The sequence below is a fragment of the Lampris incognitus genome, chromosome 6 (assembly GCF_029633865.1).
Source record: "Lampris incognitus isolate fLamInc1 chromosome 6, fLamInc1.hap2, whole genome shotgun sequence".
NCBI classification, from domain to species: Eukaryota; Metazoa; Chordata; class Actinopteri; order Lampriformes; family Lampridae; genus Lampris; species Lampris incognitus.
This window is the reverse complement of record NC_079216.1, coordinates 1,628,688-1,642,215: the sequence shown is the minus strand read 5'-3', so window position 1 is coordinate 1,642,215 and position 13,528 is coordinate 1,628,688. Positions and strand designations below refer to the sequence as shown.

The window sequence follows — 13,528 nt, the reverse complement described above, 5'->3', positions numbered from 1 at the left end:
GGTGTGGTGTGCTGTGGTGTGGTGTGGTGTGGTGTGCTGTGGTGTGGTGTGGTGTGGTGTGGTGTGGTGTGCTTTGGTGTGCTGTGGTGTGGTGTGCTGTGGTGTGGTGTGGTGTGGTGTGGTGTGCTGTGGTGTGGTGTGGTGTGGTGTGGTGTGCTGTGCTGTGGTGTGGTGTGGTGTGGTGTGCTGTGCTGTGGTGTGGTGTGGTGTGGTGTGGTGTGCTGTGCTTTGGTGTGCTGTGGTGTGCTGTGCTGTGGTGTGGTGTGGTGTGGTGTGCTGTGGTGTGGTGTGGTGTGGTGTGGTGTGGTGTGGTGTGGTGTGGTGTGGTGTGGTGTGCTTTGGTGTGCTGTGGTGTGCTGTGCTGTGGTGTGGTGTGGTGTGGTGTGGTGTGGTGTGGTGTGCTTTGGTGTGCTGTGGTGTGGTGTGCTGTGGTGTGGTGTGGTGTGGTGTGCTTTGGTGTGCTGTGGTGTGGTGTGGTGTGGTGTGGTGTGCTGTGGTGTGCTGTGGTGTGGTGTGCTGTGGTGTGGTGTGGTGTGGTGTGCTTTGGTGTGCTGTGGTGTGGTGTGGTGTGGTGTGGTGTGGTTTGGTGTGCTTTGGTGTGGTGTGGTGTGGTGTGGTGTGGTGTGGTGTGCTTTGGTGTGCTGTGGTGTGCTGTGGTGTGGTGTGGTGTGGTGTGGTGTGGTGTGCTTTGGTGTGCTGTGGTGTGCTGTGGTGTGGTGTGCTGTGGTGTGGTGTGCTGTGGTGTGCTGTGGTGTGGTGTGGTGTGCTTTGGTGTGGTGTGGTGTGCTTTGGTGTGCTGTGGTGTGGTGTGGTGTGGTGTGCTTTGGTGTGGTGTGGTGTGGTGTGCTGTGGTGTGGTGTGGTGTGGTGTGCTTTGGTGTGGTGTGGTGTGGTGTGCTGTGGTGTGGTGTGGTGTGCTGTGGTGTGGTGTGGTGTGGTGTGGTGTGGTGTGCTTTGGTGTGGTGTGGTGTGGTGTGCTTTGGTGTGGTGTGGTGTGGTGTGCTTTGGTGTGGTGTGGTGTGGTGTGCTTTGGTGTGGTGTGGTGTGGTGTGGTGTGCTGTGGTGTGGTGTGGTGTGCTGTGGTGTGGTGTGGTGTGGTGTGGTGTGGTGTGGTGTGCTGTGGTGTGCTGTGGTGTGGTGTGGTGTGGTGTGGTGCGTGAACAAAGGGCACACAAAATTTCATGGAAACACTGATGTGTAACTGTCATGTGACCAGCGTGAAGCTGCAGCGTGTGTGTCCAGGAGTCATGTGACCAGCGTGAAGCTGCAGTGTGTGTGTCCAGAACTGTCATGTGACCAGCGTGAAGCTGCAGCGTGTGTGTCCAGAACTGTCATGTGACCAGCGTGAAGCTGCAGCGTGTGTCCAGAACTGTCATGTGACCAGCGTGAAGCTGCAGTGTGTGTGTCCAGAAGTCATGTGACCAGCGTGAAGCTGCAGTGTGTGTGTCCAGAACTGTCATGTGACCAGCGTGAAGCTGCAGTGTGTGTGTCCAGAAGTCATGTGACCAGCGTGAAGCTGCAGCGTGTGTGTCCAGAAGTCATGTGACCAGCGTGAAGCTGCAGCGTGTGTGTCCAGAACTGTCATGTGACCAGCGTGAAGCTGCAGCGTGTGTGTCCAGAACTGTCATGTGACCAGCGTGAAGCTGCAGTGTGTGTGTCCAGAAGTCATGTGACCAGCGTGAAGCTGCAGCGTGTGTGTCCAGAACTGTCATGTGACCAGCGTGAAGCTGCAGCGTGTGTGTCCAGAACTGTCATGTGACCAGCGTGAAGCTGCAGCGTGTGTGTCCAGAACTGTCATGTGACCAGCGTGAAGCTGCAGTGTGTGTCCAGAACTGTCATGTGACCAGCGTGAAGCTGCAGTGTGTGTGTCCAAAACTGTCATGTGACCAGCGTGAAGCTGCAGTGTGTGTGTCCAGAACTGTCATGTGACCAGCGTGAAGCTGCAGCGTGTGTGTCCAGGAGTCATGTGACCAGCGTGAAGCTGCAGTGTGTGTGTCCAGAACTGTCATGTGACCAGCGTGAAGCTGCAGTGTGTGTGTCCAGAAGTCATGTGACCAGCGTGAAGCTGCAGTGTGTGTGTCCAGGAGTCATGTGACCAGCGTGAAGCTGCAGCGTGTGTGTCCAGAACTGTCATGTGACCAGCGTGAAGCTGCAGTGTGTGTGTCCAGAAGTCATGTGACCAGCGTGAAGCTGCAGTGTGTGTGTCCAGGAGTCATGTGACCAGCGTGAAGCTGCAGTGTGTGTGTCCAGAACTGTCATGTGACCAGCGTGAAGCTGCAGCGTGTGTGTCCAGGAGTCATGTGACCAGCGTGAAGCTGCAGTGTGTGTGTCCAGAACTGTCATGTGACCAGCGTGAAGCTGCAGTGTGTGTGTCCAGAAGTCATGTGACCAGCGTGAAGCTGCAGTGTGTGTGTCCAGAACTGTCATGTGACCAGCGTGAAGCTGCAGTGTGTGTGTCCAGAAGTCATGTGACCAGCGTGAAGCTGCAGCGTGTGTGTCCAGAAGTCATGTGACCAGCGTGAAGCTGCAGCGTGTGTGTCCAGAACTGTCATGTGACCAGCGTGAAGCTGCAGCGTGTGTGTCCAGAACTGTCATGTGACCAGCGTGAAGCTGCAGTGTGTGTGTCCAGAAGTCATGTGACCAGCGTGAAGCTGCAGCGTGTGTGTCCAGAACTGTCATGTGACCAGCGTGAAGCTGCAGCGTGTGTGTCCAGAACTGTCATGTGACCAGCGTGAAGCTGCAGTGTGTGTGTCCAGAAGTCATGTGACCAGCGTGAAGCTGCAGTGTGTGTGTCCAGAACTGTCATGTGACCAGCGTGAAGCTGCAGTGTGTGTGTCCAGGAGTCATGTGACCAGCGTGAAGCTGCAGTGTGTGTGTCCAGAACTGTCATGTGACCAGCGTGAAGCTGCAGCGTGTGTCCAGAACTGTCATGTGACCAGCGTGAAGCTGCAGCGTGTGTGTCCAGAACTGTCATGTGACCAGCGTGAAGCTGCAGTGTGTGTGTCCAGAACTGTCATGTGACCAGCGTGAAGCTGCAGTGTGTGTGTCCAGGAGTCATGTGACCAGCGTGAAGCTGCAGCGTGTGTGTCCAGAACTGTCATGTGACCAGCGTGAAGCTGCAGCGTGTGTGTCCAGAACTGTCATGTGACCAGCGTGAAGCTGCAGCGTGTGTCCAGAACTGTCATGTGACCAGCGTGAAGCTGCAGCGTGTGTGTCCAGGAGTCATGTGACCAGTGTGAAGCTGCAGTGTGTGTGTCCAGAACTGTCATGTGACCAGCGTGAAGCTGCAGCGTGTGTGTCCAGAACTGTCATGTGACCAGCGTGAAGCTGCAGCGTGTGTGTCCAGGAGTCATGTGACCAGCGTGAAGCTGCAGCGTGTGTCCAGAACTGTCATGTGACCAGCGTGAAGCTGCAGCGTGTGTCCAGAACTGTCATGTGACCAGCGTGAAGCTGCAGCGTGTGTGTCCAGAACTGTCATGTGACCAGCGTGAAGCTGCAGTGTGTGTGTCCAGGAGTCATGTGACCAGTGTGAAGCTGCAGTGTGTGTGTCCAGAACTGTCATGTGACCAGCGTGAAGCTGCAGCGTGTGTGTCCAGGAGTCATGTGACCAGCGTGAAGCTGCAGCGTGTGTCCAGAACTGTCATGTGACCAGCGTGAAGCTGCAGCGTGTGTCCAGAACTGTCATGTGACCAGCGTGAAGCTGCAGCGTGTGTCCAGAACTGTCATGTGACCAGCGTGAAGCTGCAGCGTGTGTCCAGAACTGTCATGTGACCAGCGTGAAGCTGCAGTGTGTGTGTCCAGGAGTCATGTGACCAGCGTGAAGCTGCAGCGTGTGTGTCCAGAACTGTCATGTGACCAGCGTGAAGCTGCAGTGTGTGTGTCCAGGAGTCATGTGACCAGCGTGAAGCTGCAGCGTGTGTGTCCAGAACTGTCATGTGACCAGCGTGAAGCTGCAGTGTGTGTGTCCAGGAGTCATGTGACCAGCGTGAAGCTGCAGCGTGTGTGTCCAGAACTGTCATGTGACCAGCGTGAAGCTGCAGCGTGTGTGTCCAGGAGTCATGTGACCAGCGTGAAGCTGCAGCGTGTGTGTCCAGGAGTCATGTGACCAGCGTGAAGCTGCAGCGTGTGTCCAGAACTGTCATGTGACCAGCGTGAAGCTGCAGCGTGTGTGTCCAGAACTGTCCTGTGACCAGCGTGAAGCTGCAGTGTGTGTGTCCAGAACTGTCATGTGACCAGCGTGAAGCTGCAGTGTGTGTGTCCAGAACTGTCATGTGACCAGCGTGAAGCTGCAGCGTGTGTGTCCAGGAGTCATGTGACCAGCGTGAAGCTGCAGCGTGTGTGTCCAGAACTGTCATGTGACCAGCGTGAAGCTGCAGTGTGTGTGTCCAGAACTGTCATGTGACCAGCGTGAAGCTGCAGCGTGTGTGTCCAGGAGTCATGTGACCAGCGTGAAGCTGCAGCGTGTGTGTCCAGAACTGTCATGTGACCAGCGTGAAGCTGCAGTGTGTGTGTCCAGAACTGTCATGTGACCAGCGTAAAGCTGCAGTGTGTGTGTCCAGGAGTCATGTGACCAGCGTGAAGCTGCAGTGTGTGTGTCCAGAACTGTCATGTGACCAGCGTGAAGCTGCAGCGTGTGTGTCCAGGAGTCATGTGACCAGCGTGAAGCTGCAGCGTGTGTCCAGAACTGTCATGTGACCAGCGTGAAGCTGCAGCGTGTGTGTCCAGGAGTCATGTGACCAGCGTGAAGCTGCAGTGTGTGTGTCCAGAACTGTCATGTGACCAGCGTGAAGCTGCAGTGTGTGTGTCCAGAAGTCATGTGACCAGCGTGAAGCTGCAGCGTGTGTGTCCAGAACTGTCATGTGACCAGCGTGAAGCTGCAGCGTGTGTGTCCAGAACTGTCATGTGACCAGCGTGAAGCTGCAGCGTGTGTCCAGAACTGTCATGTGACCAGCGTGAAGCTGCAGTGTGTGTGTCCAGAACTGTCATGTGACCAGCGTGAAGCTGCAGCGTGTGTGTCCAGGAGTCATGTGACCAGCGTGAAGCTGCAGCGTGTGTGTCCAGAACTGTCATGTGACCAGCGTGAAGCTGCAGTGTGTGTGTCCAGGAGTCATGTGACCAGCGTGAAGCTGCAGCGTGTGTGTCCAGAACTGTCATGTGACCAGCGTGAAGCTGCAGCGTGTGTGTCCAGAACTGTCATGTGACCAGCGTGAAGCTGCAGCGTGTGTGTCCAGAACTGTCATGTGACCAGCGTGAAGCTGCAGTGTGTGTGTCCAGGAGTCATGTGACCAGCGTGAAGCTGCAGTGTGTGTCCAGGAGTCATGTGACCAGCGTGAAGCTGCAGCGTGTGTGTCCAGGAGTCATGTGACCAGCGTGAAGCTGCAGCGTGTGTGTCCAGAACTGTCATGTGACCAGCGTGAAGCTGCAGCGTGTGTGTCCAGGAGTCATGTGACCAGCGTGAAGCTGCAGCGTGTGTGTCCAGGAGTCATGTGACCAGCGTGAAGCTGCAGTGTGTGTGTCCAGGAGTCATGTGACCAGCGTGAAGCTGCAGTGTGTGTGTCCAGAACTGTCATGTGACCAGCGTGAAGCTGCAGTGTGTGTGTCCAGAAGTCATGTGACCAGCGTGAAGCTGCAGCGTGTGTGTCCAGAACTGTCATGTGACCAGCGTGAAGCTGCAGCGTGTGTGTCCAGGAGTCATGTGACCAGCGTGAAGCTGCAGCGTGTGTGTCCAGAACTGTCATGTGACCAGCGTGAAGCTGCAGCGTGTGTCCAGAACTGTCATGTGACCAGCGTGAAGCTGCAGCGTGTGTGTCCAGAACTGTCATGTGACCAGCGTGAAGCTGCAGCGTGTGTGTCCAGAACTGTCATGTGACCAGCGTGAAGCTGCAGCGTGTGTGTCCAGAACTGTCATGTGACCAGCGTGAAGCTGCAGCGTGTGTCCAGAACTGTCATGTGACCAGCGTGAAGCTGCAGTGTGTGTGTCCAAAACTGTCACGTGACCAGCGTGAAGCTGCAGTGTGTGTGTCCAGAACTGTCATGTGACCAGCGTGAAGCTGCAGTGTGTGTGTCCAGAACTGTCATGTGACCAGCGTGAAGCTGCAGCGTGTGTGTCCAGGAGTCATGTGACCAGCGTGAAGCTGCAGTGTGTGTGTCCAGAACTGTCATGTGACCAGCGTGAAGCTGCAGTGTGTGTGTCCAGAAGTCATGTGACCAGCGTGAAGCTGCAGTGTGTGTGTCCAGGAGTCATGTGACCAGCGTGAAGCTGCAGCGTGTGTGTCCAGAACTGTCATGTGACCAGCGTGAAGCTGCAGTGTGTGTGTCCAGGAGTCATGTGACCAGCGTGAAGCTGCAGTGTGTGTCCAGGAGTCATGTGACCAGCGTGAAGCTGCAGCGTGTGTGTCCAGAACTGTCATGTGACCAGCGTGAAGCTGCAGCGTGTGTGTCCAGAAGTCATGTGACCAGCGTGAAGCTGCAGCGTGTGTGTCCAGAACTGTCATGTGACCAGCGTGAAGCTGCAGTGTGTGTGTCCAGAAGTCATGTGACCAGCGTGAAGCTGCAGCGTGTGTGTCCAGAACTGTCATGTGACCAGCGTGAAGCTGCAGCGTGTGTGTCCAGAACTGTCATGTGACCAGCGTGAAGCTGCAGTGTGTGTGTCCAGGACTGTCATGTGACCAGCGTGAAGCTGCAGCGTGTGTGTCCAGAACTGTCATGTGACCAGCGTGAAGCTGCAGCGTGTGTGTCCAGAACTGTCATGTGACCAGCGTGAAGCTGCAGCGTGTGTGTCCAGAACTGTCATGTGACCAGCGTGAAGCTGCAGCGTGTCCAGGAGTCATGTGACCAGCGTGAAGCTGCAGCGTGTGTGTCCAGGAGTCATGTGACCAGCGTGAAGCTGCAGCGTGTGTGTCCAGAACTGTCATGTGACCAGCGTGAAGCTGCAGCGTGTGTGTCCAGGAGTCATGTGACCAGCGTGAAGCTGCAGCGTGTGTGTCCAGAACTGTCATGTGACCAGCGTGAAGCTGCAGTGTGTGTGTCCAGGAGTCATGTGACCAGCGTGAAGCTGCAGTGTGTGTGTCCAGGAGTCATGTGACCAGCGTGAAGCTGCAGCGTGTGTCCAGAACTGTCATGTGACCAGCGTGAAGCTGCAGTGTGTGTCCAGAACTGTCATGTGACCAGCGTGAAGCTGCAGCGTGTGTGTCCAGAACTGTCATGTGACCAGCGTGAAGCTGCAGTGTGTGTGTCCAGAACTGTCATGTGACCAGCGTGAAGCTGCAGCGTGTGTGTCCAGAACTGTCATGTGACCAGCGTGAAGCTGCAGTGTGTGTGTCCAGAACTGTCATGTGACCAGCGTGAAGCTGCAGCGTGTGTCCAGAACTGTCATGTGACCAGCGTGAAGCTGCAGTGTGTGTGTCCAGAACTGTCATGTGACCAGCGTGAAGCTGCAGCGTGTGTGTCCAGGAGTCATGTGACCAGCGTGAAGCTGCAGCGTGTGTGTCCAGAACTGTCATGTGACCAGCGTGAAGCTGCAGCGTGTGTGTCCAGAACTGTCATGTGACCAGCGTGAAGCTGCAGCGTGTGTGTCCAGGAGTCATGTGACCAGCGTGAAGCTGCAGTGTGTGTGTCCAGAACTGTCATGTGACCAGCGTGAAGCTGCAGCGTGTGTGTCCAGGAGTCATGTGACCAGCGTGAAGCTGCAGTGTGTGTGTCCAGGAGTCATGTGACCAGCGTGAAGCTGCAGCGTGTGTCCAGAACTGTCATGTGACCAGCGTGAAGCTGCAGCGTGTGTGTCCAGGAGTCATGTGACCAGCGTGAAGCTGCAGTGTGTGTGTCCAGGAGTCATGTGACCAGCGTGAAGCTGCAGTGTGTGTGTCCAGGAGTCATGTGACCAGCGTGAAGCTGCAGCGTGTGTGTCCAGGAGTCATGTGACCAGCGTGAAGCTGCAGTGTGTGTGTCCAGGAGTCATGTGACCAGCGTGAAGCTGCAGTGTGTGTGTCCAGAACTGTCATGTGACCAGCGTGAAGCTGCAGTGTGTGTGTCCAGGAGTCATGTGACCAGCGTGAAGCTGCAGTGTGTGTGTCCAGGAGTCATGTGATCAGCGTGAAGCTGCAGCGTGTGTGTCCAGGAGTCATGTGACCAGCGTGAAGCTGCAGCGTGTGTGTCCAGAACTGTCATGTGACCAGCGTGAAGCTGCAGCGTGTGTGTCCAGGAGTCATGTGACCAGCGTGAAGCTGCAGCGTGTGTGTCCAGAACTGTCATGTGACCAGCATGAAGCTGCAGCGTGTGTGTCCAGAACTGTCATGTGACCAGCGTGAAGCTGCAGCGTGTGTCCAGAACTGTCATGTGACCAGCGTGAAGCTGCAGCGTGTGTGTCCAGAACTGTCATGTGACCAGGCGGTACAGAGGACTCATTACAGAATAGGTTAGAGTTCTGTTACCACATGCTTCATTACCATATCATTAAGACACACTTACAATCACACACAAACACTTCACTAGTGGGCGTCCGGGTGGTGTAGCGGTGTATTCTGTTGCCTACCCAACACGGGGATCGGTGGTTCGAATCCCCGTGTTACCTCCGGCTTGGTCGGGCGTCCCTACAGACAAAATTGGCCGTGTCTGCGGGTGGGAAGCCCGATGTGGGTATGTGTCCTGGTTGCTGCACTAGCGCCTCCTCTGGTCAGTCAGGGTGCCTTTTTGGGGGGAGTAGCGCTATCATCCCACACACTACGTCCCCCTGGTGAAACTCCCCACTGTCAGGTGAAAAGAAGCAGCTGGTGACTCCACATGTATGGGAGGAGACATGTGGTAGTCTGCAGCCCTCCCCGCATCAGCAGAGGGGGTGGGGCAGAGACCGGGACGGCTCAGAGGAGCGGGGTAATTGGGTAATTGGACGGATACAATTGGGGAGAAAAAGAGGGAAAATAAAAAAAAACGTTTTTCTATTTGCCTTTCCACAAATACACATTCCTTGCTCCATGTGCAGTGGTTTAGGGCGGAGCTCCACTGAGTGCATTGTGTTGGCATGGACTGCTGAGCTGGTTACCATGGTTACCAGCTTCCTACTTCCCACCGGCCCAGTGGGACAGTGATGAAGGTCAGGAATAATACAGTTTCCATTTTCTGAGTCACAACTTCCTGCTGATAAACTAAAAGTGCTCTTATTGGCTGATTGTGGAACACGTCTCAACATGTCTCACATGTCTCATGTCTTGCATGTCTCACGTCTTACACATCTCACATCTTACATGTCTCACATGTCTCATGTCTTACATGTCTCACATGTCTTACGTCTTACATGTCTCACATGTCTTACACGTCTTCCATGTCTCACGTCTTCCATGTCTCACATGTCTCACGTCTTATATGTCTCACATGTCTTACACGTCTCACATCTTACATGTCTTACATGGCTCACATGTCTCACATCTTCCATGTCTCACATCTTCCATGTCTCACATGGCTCACATGTCTCACGTCTTAGATGTCTCACGTCTTCCGTGTCTCACATGTCTCACATGTCTTACACGTCTCACATCTTACATGTCTTACATGGCTCACATGTCTTCCATGTCTCACGTCTTCCATGTCTCACATCATACATGTCTCACATGGCTCACATGTCTCACGTCTTAGATGTCTCACGTCTTACATGTCTCACATGTCTTACACGTCTCACATCTTACATGTCTTACGTGGCTCACATGTCTTCCATGTCTCACGTCTTCCATGTCTCACATCTTACATCTCTCACATGGCTCACATGTCTCACGTCTTAGATGTCTCACATGTCTTACATGTCTCACATGTCTTACAGTGTTATATCAAACAACACGCGCATGTGCAGCAGTCTCACCATCTCAGCGTGTCCATCCTGAAATCATCCTGTCCAACGCGGTCATACACTGCTGCCTCAAAGGCCTCATGGGAGATGGACGGAGACACATCCATCTGTTTACACAGCAGCTCTTTCTGCAGCAGATACACTACATGTCAGTATAAATACACAGTTCTACTTGTACAAGTGCTACTTGGACAGAGTACAGATACCATACCACTGACTGTCCAATACACACTGAGAGTGTATTGGACAACAACATGCAACAGCTGCTGCAACAGTGGTCTTTATTTACCACAGCCCACCTCCTACTGTCTCCTTCTGTCTCCTACTGTCTCCTACTGTCTCCCACTGTCGGCTACTGTCTCCTACACTGTCCCCTACTGTCTCCTACACTGTCTCCTACTGTCTCCTTCTGTCTCCTACTGTCTCCTACTGTCTCCTTCTGTCTCCTACTGTCTCCTTCTGCCTCCTACTGTCTCCTACTGTCTCCCACTGTCGGCTACTGTCTCCCACACTGTCCCCTACTGTCTCCTTCTGTCTCCTACACTGTCTCCTACTGTCTCCTTCTGTCTCCTACTGTCTCCCACTGTCGGCTACTGTCTCCTACACTGTCCCCTACTGTCTACTTCTGTCTCCTACACTGTCTCCTACTGTCTCCTTCTGCCTCCTTCTGTCTCCTACTGTCTCCTTCTGCCTCCTACACTGTCTCCTACTGTCTCCTTCTGCCTCCTTCTGTCTCCTCCTGTCTCGCACTGTCTTTCTGTCTCCTTCTGTCTCCTCCTGTCTCGCACTGTCTCCTCCTGTATCCTTCTGTCTCCTACTGTCTCCTTCTGCCTCCTCCTGTCTCCTACACTGTCTCCTACTGTCTCCTTCTGCCTCCTACACTGTCTCCTACTGTCTCTTTCTGTCTCCTTCTGTCTCCTCCTGTCTCGCACTGTCTCCTCCTGTATCCTTCTGTCTCCTACTGTCTCCTTCTGCCTCCTACTGTCTGCTACTGTCTCCTACACTGTCTCCTTCTGCCTCCTACACTGTCTCCTACTGTCTCCTTCTGCCTCCTCGTCTCCTCCTGTCTCGCACTGTCTCCTCCTGTCTCCTCCTGTATCCTTCTGTCTCCTACTGTCTCCTTCTGCCTCATTCTGTCTCCTTCTGTCTCGCACTGTCTCCTTCTGTCTCCTCCTGTATCCTTCTGTCTCGTACTGTCTCCATCTGTCCCCTTATGTCTCTTTCTGTTGCCTTCTGTCTCCTGTCGCATACTGTCTCATACTGTTTCCTTCTGTCTCCTCCTTTCCCCTACTGTCTCCTTCTGTCTCGTACTGTCTCTCTCTCTTTCTGCTCGACTGTCTCCTTTTCTGTCTTTTTAGGAGATACTGTGGAGTTTAAAACAATCACCTACTGTTTTCTTCCTGATAAACATTATAAGATTATTTACAAAATATTCGTTTAAACTTCTCAATGAAATAGAATATTGAGGGTTTCATGCCTTCACAGATCTGTGTGATGTCACATATGATGCCAAGGAGTTTTTCTTATTGGATGTGGCCTTCAGGTAAAAGCAGATCACATTTCTATGTGTAAAATATGCAATAAAAACTGATCGATCAATCAATTGATCGATTTGTGAAGCTTACCCAGGAGACTGGTGCTGAGGTGTGCTGTAGAATGGGGGCGGGCTCAGAGTTGATCAGACCCAACTTAACAAATCCACTCATGGCATTGGTGAAGCCCTGCAAGAGCACAGACCACAGGTTCAATTCACAATTCTATCAGTTTTCACTCATTTTCCTCCAGTAAAAACACAAAAGATGGATTGGATCAGAACGGCTGCAGGGTGCGTTTGTACCCTGAATCGGAGCGTCCCTCTGACCAGAGTGTGTGTGGACTGGATGCCATAGGGTTCAGCGTACTTGGTGCTATCTCGGTTTGGGAAACCCTCCAGACTGAAACCTGGCAGGAAGTCCATCGGCACCGTAGAGTCCATGAGAGAACCTCCGGGTGGGATACTCACCACCTGCCCCCCCACACACACACAAACACACACACGCACGCACGCACACACACACACACACACAGATATATACAAATACAAACATGAAACACACACACATATTTGACCAAGATGGCAGCGTGTGCACAACACGAGGATCAGCATCTGACTATTCTGTAATTTAGTCACTATTTTGCTACTACTGCTGACTCTTGTTACTCCGTACAGTCGGGCAACTGTAGCGTACAGCACTCCCGGACATAGGATTACTTTACAATAACATTGCTTTGAACGTCAGTTCTGACCAGAACCTTCACCTCCGAAGATCACTAAATCCCCACAGCCGAGTGAATCAGCTACCCCGGCAGGAGGTGTTCAGCGCTGGTGCAGGGATCGTACACAAAGGCAAGGGATGTGGGGAGGTCTATGGACCAAGCTAAAGCTAAATCCCCATCGGCTATCACTACCCAGCATCTTCCTCACCAATGTTTGGGGAACAAAATGGACGAGCTAAGGCTTCAACTCACCTGACGGAGAAGACTTTTACAGTAAAACGTCATGATCTTTACAGAAACATGGCTTAACAACAGCATCCCCAACAGCGAGACCGAGCTAGGGGGATGCTACACCTTCAGGGCCAACAGAACAGCCGAGGACTCTGGTAAAACCAGAAGTTGAGGACTATGCCTCTATGTCAACAAATCTGGGTGTGCAAACTCCTCTGTTACTGAGAGTTCCTGCTCTGCTGATCTTGAGTACCTGATAGTCAAGTGTAGACCTTTTTGCCTGGCGAGGGAATTCACATCTATGATTATAGCCACAGCCTACATACCCCTGGATGCTAATTCTAAAGTAGCATTGAAAGAACTACATGCTGCCATTAGCATTAGTGAAAACTGCCCAGCACATCATCGGCACCCAGCTCCCCTCTGTTGAGGACCTCCAACACACATGTTGTTGGTGGAGGGCACGAGACATCATCAAGGACAGCTCTCATCCAAACCCCAGTCTGTTTACCCTCCTCCCATCCGGAAGGCACTACAGCAGCCTCCACTCCCGCACCAGCAGGCTCCGAAGCAGCTTTTTCCATTGCTGTTACCCTGCTGAACTCTGGTCCACTGTGTTACCCCCCACCCCCACTCCAACAAGGACCACACCGACCAACACCCCCTCCCACTCATTCCCACTCGCATAGCTTTATCTTATTTTTATATACTACTGCAGTGTATTCATTCACTGGTTAAAAAAAAACACAACAGAAAACAAAGCATTCCGCAATCAATCATCTAATGTGACACCTTGGTGCCTCGCCCAGGAAGCCCTCTGTGCACACATCACAGAGTTCAGTTGGCTGTTGGCACTAACCTAAGAAAATTAACTTACTTAGCTATTTTCCAAGGAAAAGAAAAACAGACGAGGTAGGTAAACACAGCAGGCACTTTGTTAGGGTGGGAGGTGTGACGACGCATCTCTCGCTCACGCTCTTAAATCCAAGCTGGGTTAGTTTAGCTCTTATCCTGGCTCTTTTGCCTCTCTTCCTGGGGCAGTCACACCACTTGTGGTGGTGTTTGGTCTGACTGGTCTGGTTGGGTGGTTGCAAGATGCTGTGGGCAGTGATCGTCTCCGGGTCCTCTGTACTTAATCCAATATCTGCACTTCCTTTTTAGCCTAAATTAAAGTGTTTGCGTATGTTATCTTTCCAGATCAGGGGCT

At 53.1% G+C, this 13,528-nt stretch overlaps 1 protein-coding gene across 1 annotated transcript in view; it reads right to left on the bottom strand.

Annotated features, from left to right (window-relative positions):
• The window catches only part of aass (aminoadipate-semialdehyde synthase), a 70,999-nt gene that overhangs the window by 20,219 nt on the left and 37,252 nt on the right, over positions 1 to 13,528 (bottom strand). The window contains exons 19-21 of the mRNA XM_056281704.1: positions 11,672 to 11,839; positions 11,460 to 11,555; positions 9,847 to 9,962 (exon numbers count right to left, since the gene is read on the bottom strand). Of these exons, the coding sequence (XP_056137679.1) occupies positions 9,847 to 9,962; positions 11,460 to 11,555; positions 11,672 to 11,839 (380 nt within the window). The remainder of the gene's footprint in view (positions 1 to 9,846; positions 9,963 to 11,459; positions 11,556 to 11,671; positions 11,840 to 13,528) is intronic.